We start from the raw sequence: 15,022 nt of genomic DNA on the forward strand, positions 1-15,022 counted from the left end.
AACATTATGAAGATGAAGTCACTATCCTCAAGGTCACCCATACTCACCTAAACACCAAATCTATACATTCTTTTTTCAGGTCTTTCTAGTCTTCCTGACAGTTCTGTAATATTCTAAACTTCCAATTCATTAGACATATTTGACATTCCATCAACCAAATTCTGCTATCTCTGGAAATATTTCAGAAAGAAAATAAAGAAGTCTCTGCTATATTATTCTATTGCTACTTATCTGTTATCAAATCCACTCTTCTATAACTTCAAGAATCATCTGTATGCAGACAACCACTAATTACCTCCAAAGTTTCTATGTACATCCAGTTGTTGTTGTTGTTGTTGTTAGGTGCCATTGAGTCGGTGCTGACTCATAGGGACTCTATGCACAACAGAACAAAACACTGCCCGATCCTGGGCTAACCTCATACTGTTGCCACGCATGAGTCCATTGATGCTGCCACTTGGCCAATCCATCTCGTTGGGGGTCTTCCTCTTTTTCTCTGACCCTCCACCTTACCAAACATGATATCTTTCTCCAGCGACTGGTCCCTCCTGACAATATGCCCTAAGTATGAGAAATGACGTTTGGCCATCCTGGCCTCCAAGGAGCACTCTGGCTGCACTTCTTCTAAAATGGATCTATTAGTTCTTTTGGCAGCCCATGGCACTTTCAATATTCTCCTCCAACACCATAACTCAAAAGCATCAATTCTTCTATGGTCTTCCTTATTCACTGTCCAGCTTTCTCATGCATATGAGGTTATTGAAAATACCATGGCTCATCTTAGTCCTCAAGCTGACATCTTTGCTCTTCAACTCTTTTTAAAAAGGTCTTGTGCAGCAGATTTGCCTAATGCAATACGTCATTTGATTTCTTGACTGCTGCTTCCCTGAGTGTTGATAGCTGATCCAAGAAGAAAAACTTGGATACCTCTAACTACAAGTGCTACCATCACCTCAAAGCCAACATATCTAGAGTTGTCTTTAGGCTCCTTGCTGACACCTCCCCATTTTTGGCAGAAGGTAAATGATGCGCTCCATCCATCAATGTACTATTAAACACTGACTTTTCTAAATCACTACTTGTGTCAGTCTAGTATTCACACCCCTCATTGATTCTCAGTGTCTACGGGGCAAATATCCAAACTCCCTTAGTCTAGTATTCCAGGGCTATTTTACGGCCATGGCACCCTTCCTCAAGCTTCACTCCACTACTCTCAGCTCTATCCACATTAATGTACTCAGTATCTCTCCAACATGCCAGGGGAATTCAGACTATTGTATTTTTTACTCTCATTTTCCCCTGGGCCTACTTTCATCTCCTACTCTCCATAAACTTAACTTCTACCCTTTCTTTAAGGTCTACGTTAATCTTCCATGTTTCAATCAAATCTTTACTGACTGTGCAGTTGTATCTTTAAACTCCTATATCACTTCACTGTTATATTATACATGTTGTGCTTATCTCCCGCTTCTCTAATAGAGATAACGTCTTCTTTTTGTATCTTCTATGTTAAGTCCTGGTGTGGCACTGTGGGCTAATGTGTCAGACTGTAAAGTTGTTTGAACTGCAAAGTTGGTGATTCAAGCTTACCAGCAGCTTCTTGGAAACCCTATACAGGGTTGCTATGGCTCGGAATCAACTCAACAGCACTTAACAACAACAACAACATGTTAAGTACAGGTATAAGGCACTACACACAGGGTTTATTTTCTTGGCAATGATAAAATATAAAAACATTAGAACATTAATATATAATATGTATAATAGTACTGTATATAAGATGTGTATCTACATAAAATTCATTAATATGCATAAATATAAGAGGTACTAGAGCAGTTTCATAAGATCATATGAAAATGCTTATAAACTTAGACACAATGAGTGGAAATAATATGGACTACAACCTGTATTATTAGACTTACCTTATCAGAGCAGTTGACTTTAGCACCATTTTGCAGTAAAAGATGCACTATATCTGCATGGCCTCTCCCTGCTGCCCAAATGATTGGATAAACACTGTACTGCTGGGATAGACAGGTAAGTAAGTAGGTAGGTGGGGAGGAAGAAAGGGAGAGAAGAAAAGTGAAAGGGCAAGGGAAGGAGGCAAGGCAAGAATAGAAGAAAAGAGAGAGAGAAAAAAAATCCTTTAGGGTTGATATTTGCAGATTAATTTGCTACGTAAAGTCAATGTCAAAGGGGATACACAAAGTAACAGTTTCTGAAAAATCCAATTACAGACAGTTTTCCACATAATGATCATCACACATCACTGGTAGCTACACAGGGACTCAACTTTAAATAAATGTATATTTTGAACACATTTATTTTTATAGATTTAACACATTCAATATGCTTAGACTATACACTAATATGAAGAACGTGAAATCTTTCTTATATAGTCCTTCAACTAACTTGAATAAAACAGTCTCTCAATATAAACTCTTAACCAAAGTAATAATGCATGTATTGACATTTTTCAGAATGTACAGAAAATGGTATGTTAATTGGTAAATACTTAGACAAATGTTTATTTCCTTTAAAGTTCTGATTAAGAATACACTGCCACCTAAAATATACAAGGTAACTAAAGATTTCAAAATTTCCTTGCAAAATGTTATACATAGTTATAGCTGAAATTATAAGCTCTAAGTACTGCCTTTATGTTAACAGGTTTGAGAGAAAAACTTAGCTTGAGAAAGAAATTTCTCAATATTGTGTTTCTACATTATTATCTTAAATATAGTATATCTATCTACAACAAAGTCTAAAGTATAATCAAGGTAAAGTGTTTCCTAAGACAGCTTACCACCTAATATAAATGTATTTTTGTTACCACTTACCAAACCAGTGACACTCGGATTGGCACCCTGAGAAAGAAGCAACTCCACAACATCGGTACGGCCTTTATAGCATGCCCACATCAGAGCCGTCCAGCCTCCCTTAAAGAAAAACAAGAGGGAGATAAATGAAACTTTGGATCTTCTCTAAACATAAAAATGTCACTAGTGAAGTTCCTTCTGTGAATATTCTTCATAAAACTACAGTTCTATGAAGGCAATAGTCAGTAGTTATAAATGACCAAACTCTCCAGAGAAATATACAATAGTATATCTGGTAGCGTAGTAGTTATGAATCAGGTTGCAAACCGCAAGGTTAGCAGTTTGAAACTACCAGCTATTTCATGGGAGAAAGATGAGGCTTTCTGCTCCTGTAAAGATTTACAGCCTCGGAAACCCTGTACACGGTCGCTATGAGTTGGAACTGACTCCATGGCATATAACCACCAACCACCATATGAAGTAAATAAAATCTCTTAATACCATGAATGTTTATAATCTAAACTTTGTGTAGACTAAGTTTATGCAGACGTCAAAATAGGAAATATTCGTAATGAACTCTTCTAAATTCCAGAGTTTTGGTGGTATAAATTTTTTTCTCCAGAAAAATGTCTATGCTTCTTAATTTTCCTTCCTAGTATGAGTCTAGACATTATCCAGAGATGGAGTCTCTGAATTTAAACAGAGGTTATCCTTTTAAATCCCAGATCATTATAGTATCTCTTACTAAAAAAGGGAAGATACTAAGTCAATGACAAATAGATCATCACTTCCATAGGTGGAAAAGATGATCAAATATGCAATAACAGTGTGATATTCTCTGTTTTCTAAGTCACTGAATCAATTTTCTCTTGATAATGCAATCTAATAAAAGAGACCAATATAGTCTAATCATACTAAGGAATAAATGTTTTGTTCTGGTTTTTAATTAGTACTTGGACAAATTCTTATTTGGTTCTGAGAATGTACAATCCTTTATCTTTCTAATCCTGTTTCATCATGTCTAAAACAGGGATTTAAAAACAAAAAACAAACCTTGACCTAGTCTGAAAAAGGCAAAACTATATATAGAGAAAACAAATCAGTGGTGACCAGAGGTTGGAAACTGACTAGAGGGTTTGATTACAAAGAAACTACATGACAGAATTGTTAAAGTGATGGAACTGATGTATATAGAATTGTCATGGGAGATATAAAACTATTCATCTGTCAAAACCCATCGAACTATACAACACACTGTCAAATCAACTGTAGGCAATTTTTTAAAAATTCAACCAGGCTATGGAAAAGAAAGATACCATACAGATTGTAGCAATTGACTCTAAGTATATTAATAATGAATAACTACACAATTATTTGGAATTGGCCTGAGTAATTTTAGAATGTAGTTACTTTCACTGTATACTGTAATGACAAAAACAAAAAGAAGCATAAATAAACATTGTATTATGAAGTAAATCTGTTTCAGCAATACTGAAGTTACAAATAAGGAGAGGGGTGGATTCTCCTTAGAAGACTCAAAAAAAGTAGAAGGAAAAAGAGAAACAGAAAATTACCATTATAACACCATAGCAGTAGGCAAGATTCAAGGATAAATGCCAAAATGAATGAGTCGAAATGTAAGCAGAAACTGGATATTACTAGAGTCTCATGGTATCTTTTTCAAAATAAACAGTAATTATTAAAAAAATAGTAAAATTTACAGTGAAGAATTCTGTTATATACATACCACCTTAACTAAGACATCAAGGCAAGAACAGCAGTAAATACATACTGACATTATGCATCCCCTCACAGGATACACTAAAAGGGGAACCTCGCCTCTGGGATAACCTTCCCAATAATGAACAATCGGAATCTAATCATGTGAAACATAAAGGAAATCCAAGTTGAAGAACATTCTACAAAGCACCTAACTAATACTCTTAAAAAATAAAAGACAAGGTAATTTGGTTGGTTGATGATGCATGGAGGGGAATGTAACGATGGCAATGAAACGATATACAATAGAAGGAATGTAAAACTAATGTTCTTCCATGTAAACTATCACATAATTCACAATAAAACATTAACAAAACAAAAAAAGACAAGATAAGATTTATTTAGGACAAATTATAGTATTGGGCATTTATAAGAGTTTTTAGTTAGGTGAAGTTTTACAACCATCACTATTTTAAATCTGTAAAATACATGCACAGAAGTATTATTTAATATCATGAACAATTTATTTTGTATTGTGTCTCTTATGTAAGAATCTGTAAGATAAAAAACTTAACCTTGAGAAGACTCCATCCAAATTCACAAAATGGAAAGATTGGAATCAATTATTCTTTAAAGCCTTACTTATAGTTCATGAACTGCTTCTTCAGTTTGGTGCCCATGAAGTTCCTCCCAAGAAGAACTAGTCCTCTTTCCTAAACACCAGAGGACCCCCAGTGGTCACTCATTTCTCATTATATAGGTTCTAGAGTTCTGGTGTGGTACTGCTGGATAAACATTGAGCTACTAACCACATGAGTCAGTGGTTCTAACCCACTAGCTGCTCCTTGGAAACCCTATAAAGGGTTGCTATGAGTCAGAACTGACTACACAACACTTAATAACAATAGCAACAGGGACTCAGACTTCCTTCACAGGTTGGTGGCTACTACTACCCATCCAACCCTTTTAGTTCGGGTGCCCTTTATAAAGGAGACCATTTTTTCACTTCGGGTGTTTTAAAGCTAAAAGCAAATACCCTCAAAATGTTGAAAGGGTTTAGTTTAAAAAACTATTTTGCATTTAAATTTATAAGTTTCAGGGTTATATTTATAAATTTAATTTTTAAAGATAATTTTGTTCAGCCATACTATCTATACACATTATAAGTTTAATAAGACTGATTCTTAATTATCACTTAGCTCTTATATGAGTTTGGCATTTGGTTAACACATAGAGGATATTACTTTGGGGAAATTTAAATATGGAAAGTCATAAAGATTAAGGAATCACTTTTTTTTATAACTCTTAAAGATGAGGCTTTCTGCTCCTGCAAAGACGTACAACCTCGGAGACCCAGGGTCACCATGAGTAGGAAACAACTCTATAGCACTAACAACAATAACCACAAGTTATTCCATATTCATAATGTGTATTTCATGCTTCCTAACTCCTTTACATATACGTGTGGAAAAATGGTATAGGGGAACATCTCTGGAATAAGGCAGACCTGAGATTAAAATGCAGCCTAATAGCTATGTGATATTGGGCACAGATAAAGCATCTTTCAGTATGGCTTTCCTGAACTATACTCTGAGAACAAAGTTTACCCTCAGCCTATAGGACTGTTCTGAGGATTCATTAAATGATATTGAGGTTATAAACCAAATATAGAATATTGCCACTGAGTAAATTCCAACTCATAGAGACCCTGTATAGGGCTTACAAGGAGTGGATGGTGGGTTTGAACTGCTTATCCTACAGTGCCACACCAGGAGACCAAGCATAGTATAGTTCCTTAATATTATTAACTCATCTGATAAACTGGCAAGGTCCCATTCACCAAATATTGAAAACTAGGTAACTCCCTGCATTTCCTTTTTACTTCATCTACCAACCCTCAAGGTTGGTAATTCGAAACTACCAGCGGCTCTGCGGGAGAAAGGTGAGACGTTCTGCCCTCGTAAAGATTCACAGCCTCGGAAACCCTGTGCAGGGTCACTATGAGTCAGAACCGACTCCACAGTACTTAACAACAACAACCAATGAAGTAAGAATGTCACATTTTACTCCCAGCTTTGTTATGAGTTACCAACATCATTATATGCTCTTCTCTTTCCAATCTACTTAAAATCATTGCTAATTTTTATGTAGTATATATAAACATGTATTGTAATATACTTCATTTTCTTTTAAGAAATAAAGATTCAGTCTGTATCTTATAAAAATGTGTAAAGCCAGAATAGACAGGGATGGGCAACTTGGACATTGGCTACCCAAAATGGGGGGCAGGAGGCTACAAAGGCAAGAAGTGACTGGCTTACAAGCTTTCAAGAGAGAACCTACATCCAGAAGGCCTGGAGGAAGGTAGAATCTCCAGTGAGTAGTATTCAATCTGTCTAGGTAGGGCTGATGCAATGAAATGCAGATGGGTCTCTGGTGATACAATAGTGAATAATTGTTATCGGGACTGATTGTGAAGGTCGGAAATGTAAAGGTAGACGTTTTATAGCAAGGAGGGGAGTGATTAACTTTTCAGTCTAGGAGTGGAGGTCCCTGGGACCATCAAGGGAGAAGAGCAGAGAGCGGGACCCTATCCAGAGAAGCAGTGATGCCTGAAATGGAGCCAGAGATGATGATGTGGAGCGATGAACAGCTGGAGACTTTAGATCCAGAGAGGGAGAGCGACTGTGTGCTGAAGACCTGGGGGGTAGGGGGAGGGATTGCAGGGTATACCCTTTGGTTGGTTGATGATGCATGGAGGGGATTGTAACCATGGCAATGAGACAATATATGATAGAATGAATGTAAAACTAATATTCTCTCATGTAAACTATCACATAATTCACAATAAAACATTTAAGAAAAAAAAAAATGTGTAAAGCCCCTACTCTTTTAAGTTTCGAGAATAAATATAACGTTGTTCTTGTTGTTGTAAGTGCTGTACAGTCGTTACCAACTCAGTAAACTTCTATACGGTTTAAAAAGAGCAGCTGGTGGGTTTAAACTAATGACATTGTGGTTCAAAGTCTAGTGCTGATACTACAGTGCTATATAAGGAGTCTATAACATTATGAGAGTAAAACTATTGTGTAAAGTACATTATAGTATTAAAGTAAAAAGGAGCTTTGGTAGCATGGTGGGTTACGAGTTGGGCTACTAACCACGAGGTCAACAGTTCAAACCTACCAGCTACTCCACAGGAGAAAGATGAGGCTTTCTGCTCCCATAAATATTTACAACCTCGGAAGCCGTATACTGGATCACTGAGATAGAATTGACTCCACAGCATACCACCATTAAAACACACGATGGTGGAATTCTGCAGTTTTAAAAACAGTCAATTTGTACTTTATAAAACAGGCCATCAATAAATAATATATTTTTTATACATCAAGATAGAATTTTTCCATTGTTAAAATGGACTTTCATAAAGGTTGAACATTTTACAAAGTAAACTCATCAGAAAATATGGGTTCCATCTATGTAGGCTTTAAACAAATACCAAGTTCATTTAAGAGCTAAGTGATAATTAAGACTCATGTCTTGTTAAACTTGTAGTGTGTATAGATAACATGTCTGAACAAAATTCCATTTAAAAATTTATTAATTATAAATATGACCCTGAAAATTATAACTTTAAACAGCTAGTTTTTAAAATGAAACTATGTCCCTTATAAACTACTGTCTAACGGAATCAATTTCTTCCAAAAGAGTGAAAACATTTGATATATATTTAAAAGAGCATATTTAAAATGATGACCAAAAAGAGATGCATTATATCCCCTGGGTTTTAAGGCACTGTTGAGAACCTCGTCAAAGCAGTCACAATTCCTAACATCATTGTCTATCACCACACACATCAAAATACACAATTTCACATACATCTATTACTGCTAGTACAATTTCAGCTAAATAATAAGACATTATAAGGAATATACAGACCATATCTCGGTGCTCCAAGTTAACTCCACATTTAAGAAGTTCTTCCACAATATGCACATGCCCTTCTTTTGATGCTGATATAAGTGCTGTCCAGTTATCCTAGACCATATGTACAAAAATATTAGCATGTCAAAGGTAAAACTAGAATTTCAAAGTAAAAAACACAGCAGATGTGAAGTTACATACCAAGTGATCATACCAAGTTGACATGATGGGACCCACAGTAAACTACTCTAATACTAAAGTTCAAGTTCTCCTAAGACTTTATCTGTGGATGTGTGTTACTACTAATAGCACAGAATGGTTTCACAACTGCTTGTTCAGTCTTTTCAAGGGCTGTCTAATCACATTCTGTGCTTTTCTAAAAGGAGAAAAGATGCTATCAAAACCTTAAAACTAATCCTTGTGGCAAGCAAGCATTACTGTAAGTCAAAATTAAAGAGCCTATAATTAGATTTCAGAGCACAGTCACAAGGTTTAAACTACAGTGATCCCACACAATGAGTTTAGAAAATACGTGATAAGGGAAAGAGGGGCTCTCCTATATTTTTAAAAATAAAGAACAGAGATATCCTATCCTTTTATTCATGAGTATAATTTAATTTAAATGATCATTCAGTTTTTCAAAATAACAGATTGAATTGTGTGACTACAAAAAAAAAAAAATTTCCTGAGAAGTGAGAGGGGATGTACCACATTTAAGGAAATATAGTCCTTAGGAGTGTAATTGAAGCACTCAAAAGAGATAGCAGAAGGGACCACATCTTTCTGGACATCGTCATACGTGGCAGTGCACTTAACTAAATATGGCCCTTCCAGCTACACTCCTCCATTCTGTGATATTCTGTCAATTCTGGCCTCTAAGCCTGTGGTTTTGGAGTGAGTTGGTAATAAAGCAGGATTCAGGTATGAAAAGCACTGGACTGCTAACAGCAAGGTTAATGGTTCATACCCACCAGCTGCTCCTCAGACACTCTATGCAGGATTGCTATGACTCTAACTCGACAGACTTAACAGCAAGGTGACACTATGGATGCTCTTACACGTCAGCGCCCTTAGTTTCCTGGGGAGCATGATCAGCATCCAATGTACAGAAATGCTTTGGCCAAGTTTGCCCTTGCTTTGGATTCTGCAGCTGGCTCATCTCCATCTGATCTCCAGTTCATGGAAATTGTGGTTGATCACCTGCCCTGATTCACCAGCATCTACAGCCTTGTGCATCAACAGCCTATTGTCTGACCTGCCGGTTTGCCTTCCTTAGCCCCTGTAACCACATGGGTAAAAAGAATCCTCCAGACTGAAATCTGAAGTACAGATTTGAGACTTTGCCAGCCTCCACAATTGTGTGAGCCATTTGCCTGATAGTTTGTGAGTTCTGTGAGATGTTGCAGCAAATTACAGAACCCCGGAACATGAGGGAAGGTACTGAAGGGAGGCGTGGTGGTTGGTATCAGAGACTAGAGAGTTGTATAGCATCTTGGAAAAGTGGGACATATGAGATTATCTTTAACCTCCACCTCATAGGGATCAATCTTGTGTTGATCCTTCTAAAAGAAATTATTTTGGCAGATATCTATAACAAATTACCTTAGGAGTTACTTACAAATATGGCTGACACATGGGTGTTTTCTAGACAGATACTTAATTGTATGTATATGTATTTCCTATTCAGCCAATGCCAAAACATGAAGAGCTGAGACCCTCCAATAAAAGCAAAACATTCTTAACCTTTTTAAAACATTGACTTAGCATACTAGGCAAAGTTGAGATACAGGTGCAAGTATAATTTTTTATCTCTTACTTATGAATCACTTTTTATTTAAAAAAAAAAGAGACAGCAAAGTTAAGGAAAAGAAAGACAAATACACAAATTATTTTATACCAAATCCTCCAGATTGCAGTTCGCTCCATTCTTAATTAATTCTTTCACAATTTCCACATTGCCTTGTTCAGCAGCTATCATCAATGGAGTCTGGCCACACTACAGAATACAAGAGGCATGGGTAACTTGTCAAGATGCTTTAACTTCTCCGGAAGCACCATAGTTAACTATACCACATCCACATTTTCATGAAGGAATGTTATACACTAGTTGTTTACTTTAATTTAGAATTTACTTAAATCATCGACTTAGAAACAGTTTTGAAAGCTTAAGTTATCATACTCGTTTAAGTCAAAGAGAAAAATGGCATACAATTTTTCTTACCACGATATTAGTGATCTGTGGCACTGTAATTTTCATTCCCAAAATAAGTAAGCATACGTAACACTAGGATCTGGGAAGTACTCATGGCAATACATTTGAAACTCTCAGGATACCTACAGTTATCAAATTCATTACCAATACAGCTTAGAATATAGCACAGAATATTTAGTTACATAAATAAGATTTTATGGTGGTGCTGTACGATAAACATTGGACTTCTTTCTAATTACAAGGTTAGCAATCCAAACCAACCAGGCAGCTCCATGGGAGAAAGATAAAACTGTCTGCTCTCATCAAGATTTATAGCTTCAGAAACCCTATATACAGGGTCACTACGAGTCAGAATCAACTCACTGGCAATGGGTTTATAAGGCAGAACTAGAGAACGAAAAGTAAAACAACAGTAACAACACAGGTTCTACACATATTACACATACAGGGCTTCAAAGAGTTTGTGGGAAAATTCCATTATCTTTCAATTCCATTTCTCCATGACCTTTCTGAAGCCCCCTTCTAAATCTTTAAACTGTCCCTTGTAATCTTAAAGCTTACAAGGGGAAGTTTCCCAGCCTGTGTACAATGAGTGGCAGGGATGAAAGAGAGTGCTCCCTCAGCCCTGAAGGCAGTGAGGCAGGTCACCTTAAGCTGCAAGGTTTAGCGTGTCTCTCAGAGGGCAGTACCAACACTCTCATTTTCTGTGTGTGGGACAGCAGAAATCGCTGGGTTAAACCATGATGAGACTAAAGGCGCAACAACATACTTAAGTATAGGAGAAAAATTTTACACCAAAAATGAAATGCAGCTAGACCAGTATTTATTTAAACACCCATTTGTGTGTTATCTCAGTGTGAGGGGAAATATCCATGACTTTTAAAAAATGCTAATTTGACCATATTATTCCTCTGTTTAAACAGTTCAAAACCAAAACCTTTGCCATGGTCTACAAAAACCCTTAGTGGTGTCTACATCTTAGCTCTGTTCGGTGTCACTGTCTCTCCATTAATGTACATGAATGCTCTTTCCCACCTAAGGAGCCTCAGACAAATGCTTCTCCTCTCTTAACCACCACTCATCCTTCAGCTTTTGCATCAATCACTCTCCCTTTCTGATTCCCAGTAAGCTTCCTTTACTACACCAATCATGGTTTATATTTACATTTTCACTTGTGTAATTAACTGACTGTTGTCTATTTGCCCTAAAGGCTCTAAACTCCAAGAGGGTAGAAAGTATATCTGCTTTGTTGATTTGTTTAATACTGCATCTCTAGTATGAGGGACAGTGGTTGGCCACACAGTAACTCAATACTTGTTGAGTCAGTGGTGAGCAAAGTCTCAGAGAATTAAAATATCTGATACACAAACAGGCAAATTATAATTGGCAAAGTATGATAGATGCTATTATAAGAGTAATACAAGAAAAATGTTGGATACAAATACTGGTTTAAATAAAGTATCAAGGCAAATTACATTAACTATAGGTGTGTGTATATAACAATAGATACTAAATTATATAGTCACAAGTCATTTAATCAGGGTCATTAGGGACTGAGGAATTTAACATAGAGTATTACACGTAAACAGGTGAAAAAGTGTATCCTCTAAGCATTAAATTTGATTATAACTTCCATGACAACCATCACTTTAAAAAGCAATGCACACATTGCTACTTTCTTAAACAAATTACCTTAAACATTATGTTTATGATTCTGAGTCATAACTATGAGCATCAATGATTACAACCTTCACTCCGCTCTGTCAACTGTTTAATCAGACTTCTTGAATACTGCTTATTTCATGAGTAAAACAAAGTCCACTATAAATTTTAATTCACTATCCAAGCATTTACATAAAGTTAAAATGTACTAAAAATGTACTGGAATTGAAACATTTTTAATTATGAGAAGATTATATTGTGAAATGTATAAGTAATGTCCAATGATACTGAGCATGAGAACTATGTATCTCTTACCTTTATCATCAGCACATAGTAGGTAGTCAACAATTATTTGTGAAAGGAAGTTACTTTTAGAACTTGGTCTTACCTCATTTGTCTCATCAACATCTTTGCATTTTTCAAGAAGAGCTTTCAGAGCAGGAATGTTTTCTTCTTCCACATAATTTATTACACTCTGTGATATTAGAACCGACATTTTCACAGAAAGCTTTATTTCAGTCTCTGTTAAGATTAAATAAATACATATAATTCGTGATTAGGAAAAAAAACTAAAACACTACTACGTTTCTAGTCACAAATCATTAAATTAGGATTAGGATTTAAAAAAAAAAAAGTTACTACCAAGTATTTTATCATTCTGCACTTTAAACTAGTATAAGTGTACCTCCACTGCTGCTGCTGCTACGTTGTATCGTTCAGTCCATGCAGAGTTTCCTAGGCTGTAAATCTTTATGGGAACAGAAAGCCTCATCTTTCTCTGCAGAGCGGCTGGCAACTTTGATGAACTGTTGACTTTACAGTTAGCAACGCAATGCATAGCTCACTAAGCTACCAGGGCTCCTTACACCACCACTATTGTTTTTGTTATGTGCCATCAAGTCAGTTCTGACTCAGAGTGACCTTGTATAGGGTTTCCAAGGAGTCACTGGTGGGTTTGAACCTTGTGGTTAGTAGTCAAGTGTTTATCCTACAGCGTCACACTAGGACTCCTCCTGTAGCAAGGGTGAAAACAAGACCCATAGCTCAGCTGTTAAACTGCCCACCCCTCTCTTCTTAAGATTCGGTCATCTTAATCCTAACTCTCCCAAATCCGAACTCTAGTCCATCCCCAAGCCCTCTTCATGTCCACTCCCACCAAATAAAAGAGAGTGGCCCACTGTTTCTCCTGCTGCCTTCTCCACCTCAGGAAATGGCAACTCCAGCTCCATTCTTTCCAGATCAAAAACTTTAGAATTATTCATGACTTGTCTCTTTCTCTTAAACTCTGCAATCAATCTATCAGCAGACAGTTTGGGGTCTACCTATGAGATATATTCCAAATCTGAGTACTATCCACCCCGTCCATCACAACCACCCTGCTGTAAACCAGGTGTGATCACACCTCGATTCCCGTGACAGCTGCCTAACTGGTTTCCCTGTTTCCACCTTTGCCTTCCATACAGTTTATTCTCCACAATACAACCACAGTGTCTGTTTGAAAAGTTGGATCAGAGTTGCTTAAATTTAAACATAAATGAAAATCACATGGAACATTTGTAAAACAGATTCCTGGTCCCTACACTGGGAGATGCTGATTCAGTAGGTCTGAATTGTGGCCTCTAAATTTATATCTTTCACAAGTTCCTAGATGCTGAAGCTGCAAAGAAAAACATCCACAACTGGAATAGTACTGGTCAGAGCGCCTCCTTCCTTTGCTCAAAACCCTAATATGATATCAAATGTTTTTCAGTTGGTCTAGATGAGAACTTGAAGGTGGGTCGATAAAACTACCCAAACTAAAATGAAAGAATAGAGAGTGGAAAAAATAAAACAATGGCTCTAAAGGTTGTGGGATATTCACATGCTGAGAAGAAAGAGAGAGCACAGATAGAAAAAATATTTGAATATTTTAAACATCTGATTAACAATTACACAAAAATAATGAAAGATGTCAAACCACAGGTACAAGGAGCTCATAAACTCAAAGTAGAATATAAAACAACACACAAAATAAAACAAAAACACAACTTTAGATACATATTGAAACTACTGAGAACCAAAGTTAAATCGAAAATCTTGAAGGTGGCCAGAGAAAAAAGACAATCTGTAAAGAAATAAAGACTACAGCAGACTTCTCAGCAAAAACCATACAAGTCAAAAGAAAAATGAGTGGAGTTTTTAAAGTGCTGCAAGAAAAATTTATCGACCTAGAGTTCTAAACCCAGAAAAATTATCTTTCAAAATGAGAAGTAAAGACTTTGTCAGACAAAATCTGAGATAATTCATTAGTAACACAATTGGACTGCAAGAAAAGTTTAAAGTTCTTTACACAGAAGAAATGCAGTATCAGACAGAAACTTGTTGTTAAGTCGATTCTGATTCATAGCAACCCTGCATAGGGTTTCCAAAGAGCAGCTGGTGAGTTTAAACTGCCAACCTGTTGTCCAAGGCTAATCCTACCATGCCATACCAGAGCTCAAAGACTCCACAAAATGGTTAAAATGAACGCAAATATTCAGAACCTGGCAATCTGTTCCAGTAAAAATCACAACCTAAAAAACCCTATGGGGCAGTCTACCTCTGTCACATAAGGTCACTATGAGTGGGACTCTGTAGGATGACATCTATCTGTGGATTTAATCCCATTTGGGAACTGGACTTTCTAGGTTATGCAAATGAGATG

At 36.5% G+C, this 15,022-nt stretch overlaps 1 protein-coding gene across 1 annotated transcript in view; it reads right to left on the reverse strand.

Moving 5' to 3' along the window:
- Nucleotides 1-12,847, reverse strand: part of KIDINS220 (kinase D-interacting substrate, 220kDa) — a 151,173-nt gene extending 138,326 nt beyond the window's left edge. Inside the window, exons 1-5 of the mRNA XM_006864003.1 lie at nucleotides 12,728-12,847; nucleotides 10,363-10,461; nucleotides 8,481-8,579; nucleotides 2,841-2,939; nucleotides 1,923-2,021 (exon numbers count right to left, since the gene is read on the reverse strand). Coding sequence (XP_006864065.1) covers nucleotides 1,923-2,021; nucleotides 2,841-2,939; nucleotides 8,481-8,579; nucleotides 10,363-10,461; nucleotides 12,728-12,835 — 504 coding nt within the window. The 5' untranslated portion in view covers nucleotides 12,836-12,847. The remainder of the gene's footprint in view (nucleotides 1-1,922; nucleotides 2,022-2,840; nucleotides 2,940-8,480; nucleotides 8,580-10,362; nucleotides 10,462-12,727) is intronic.
- Nucleotides 12,848-15,022: the final 2,175 nt, after the last annotated feature.

This window comes from Chrysochloris asiatica, unplaced genomic scaffold (genome assembly GCF_000296735.1).
Source record: "Chrysochloris asiatica unplaced genomic scaffold, ChrAsi1.0 scaffold00058, whole genome shotgun sequence".
NCBI lineage: Eukaryota > Metazoa > Chordata > Mammalia > Afrosoricida > Chrysochloridae > Chrysochloris > Chrysochloris asiatica.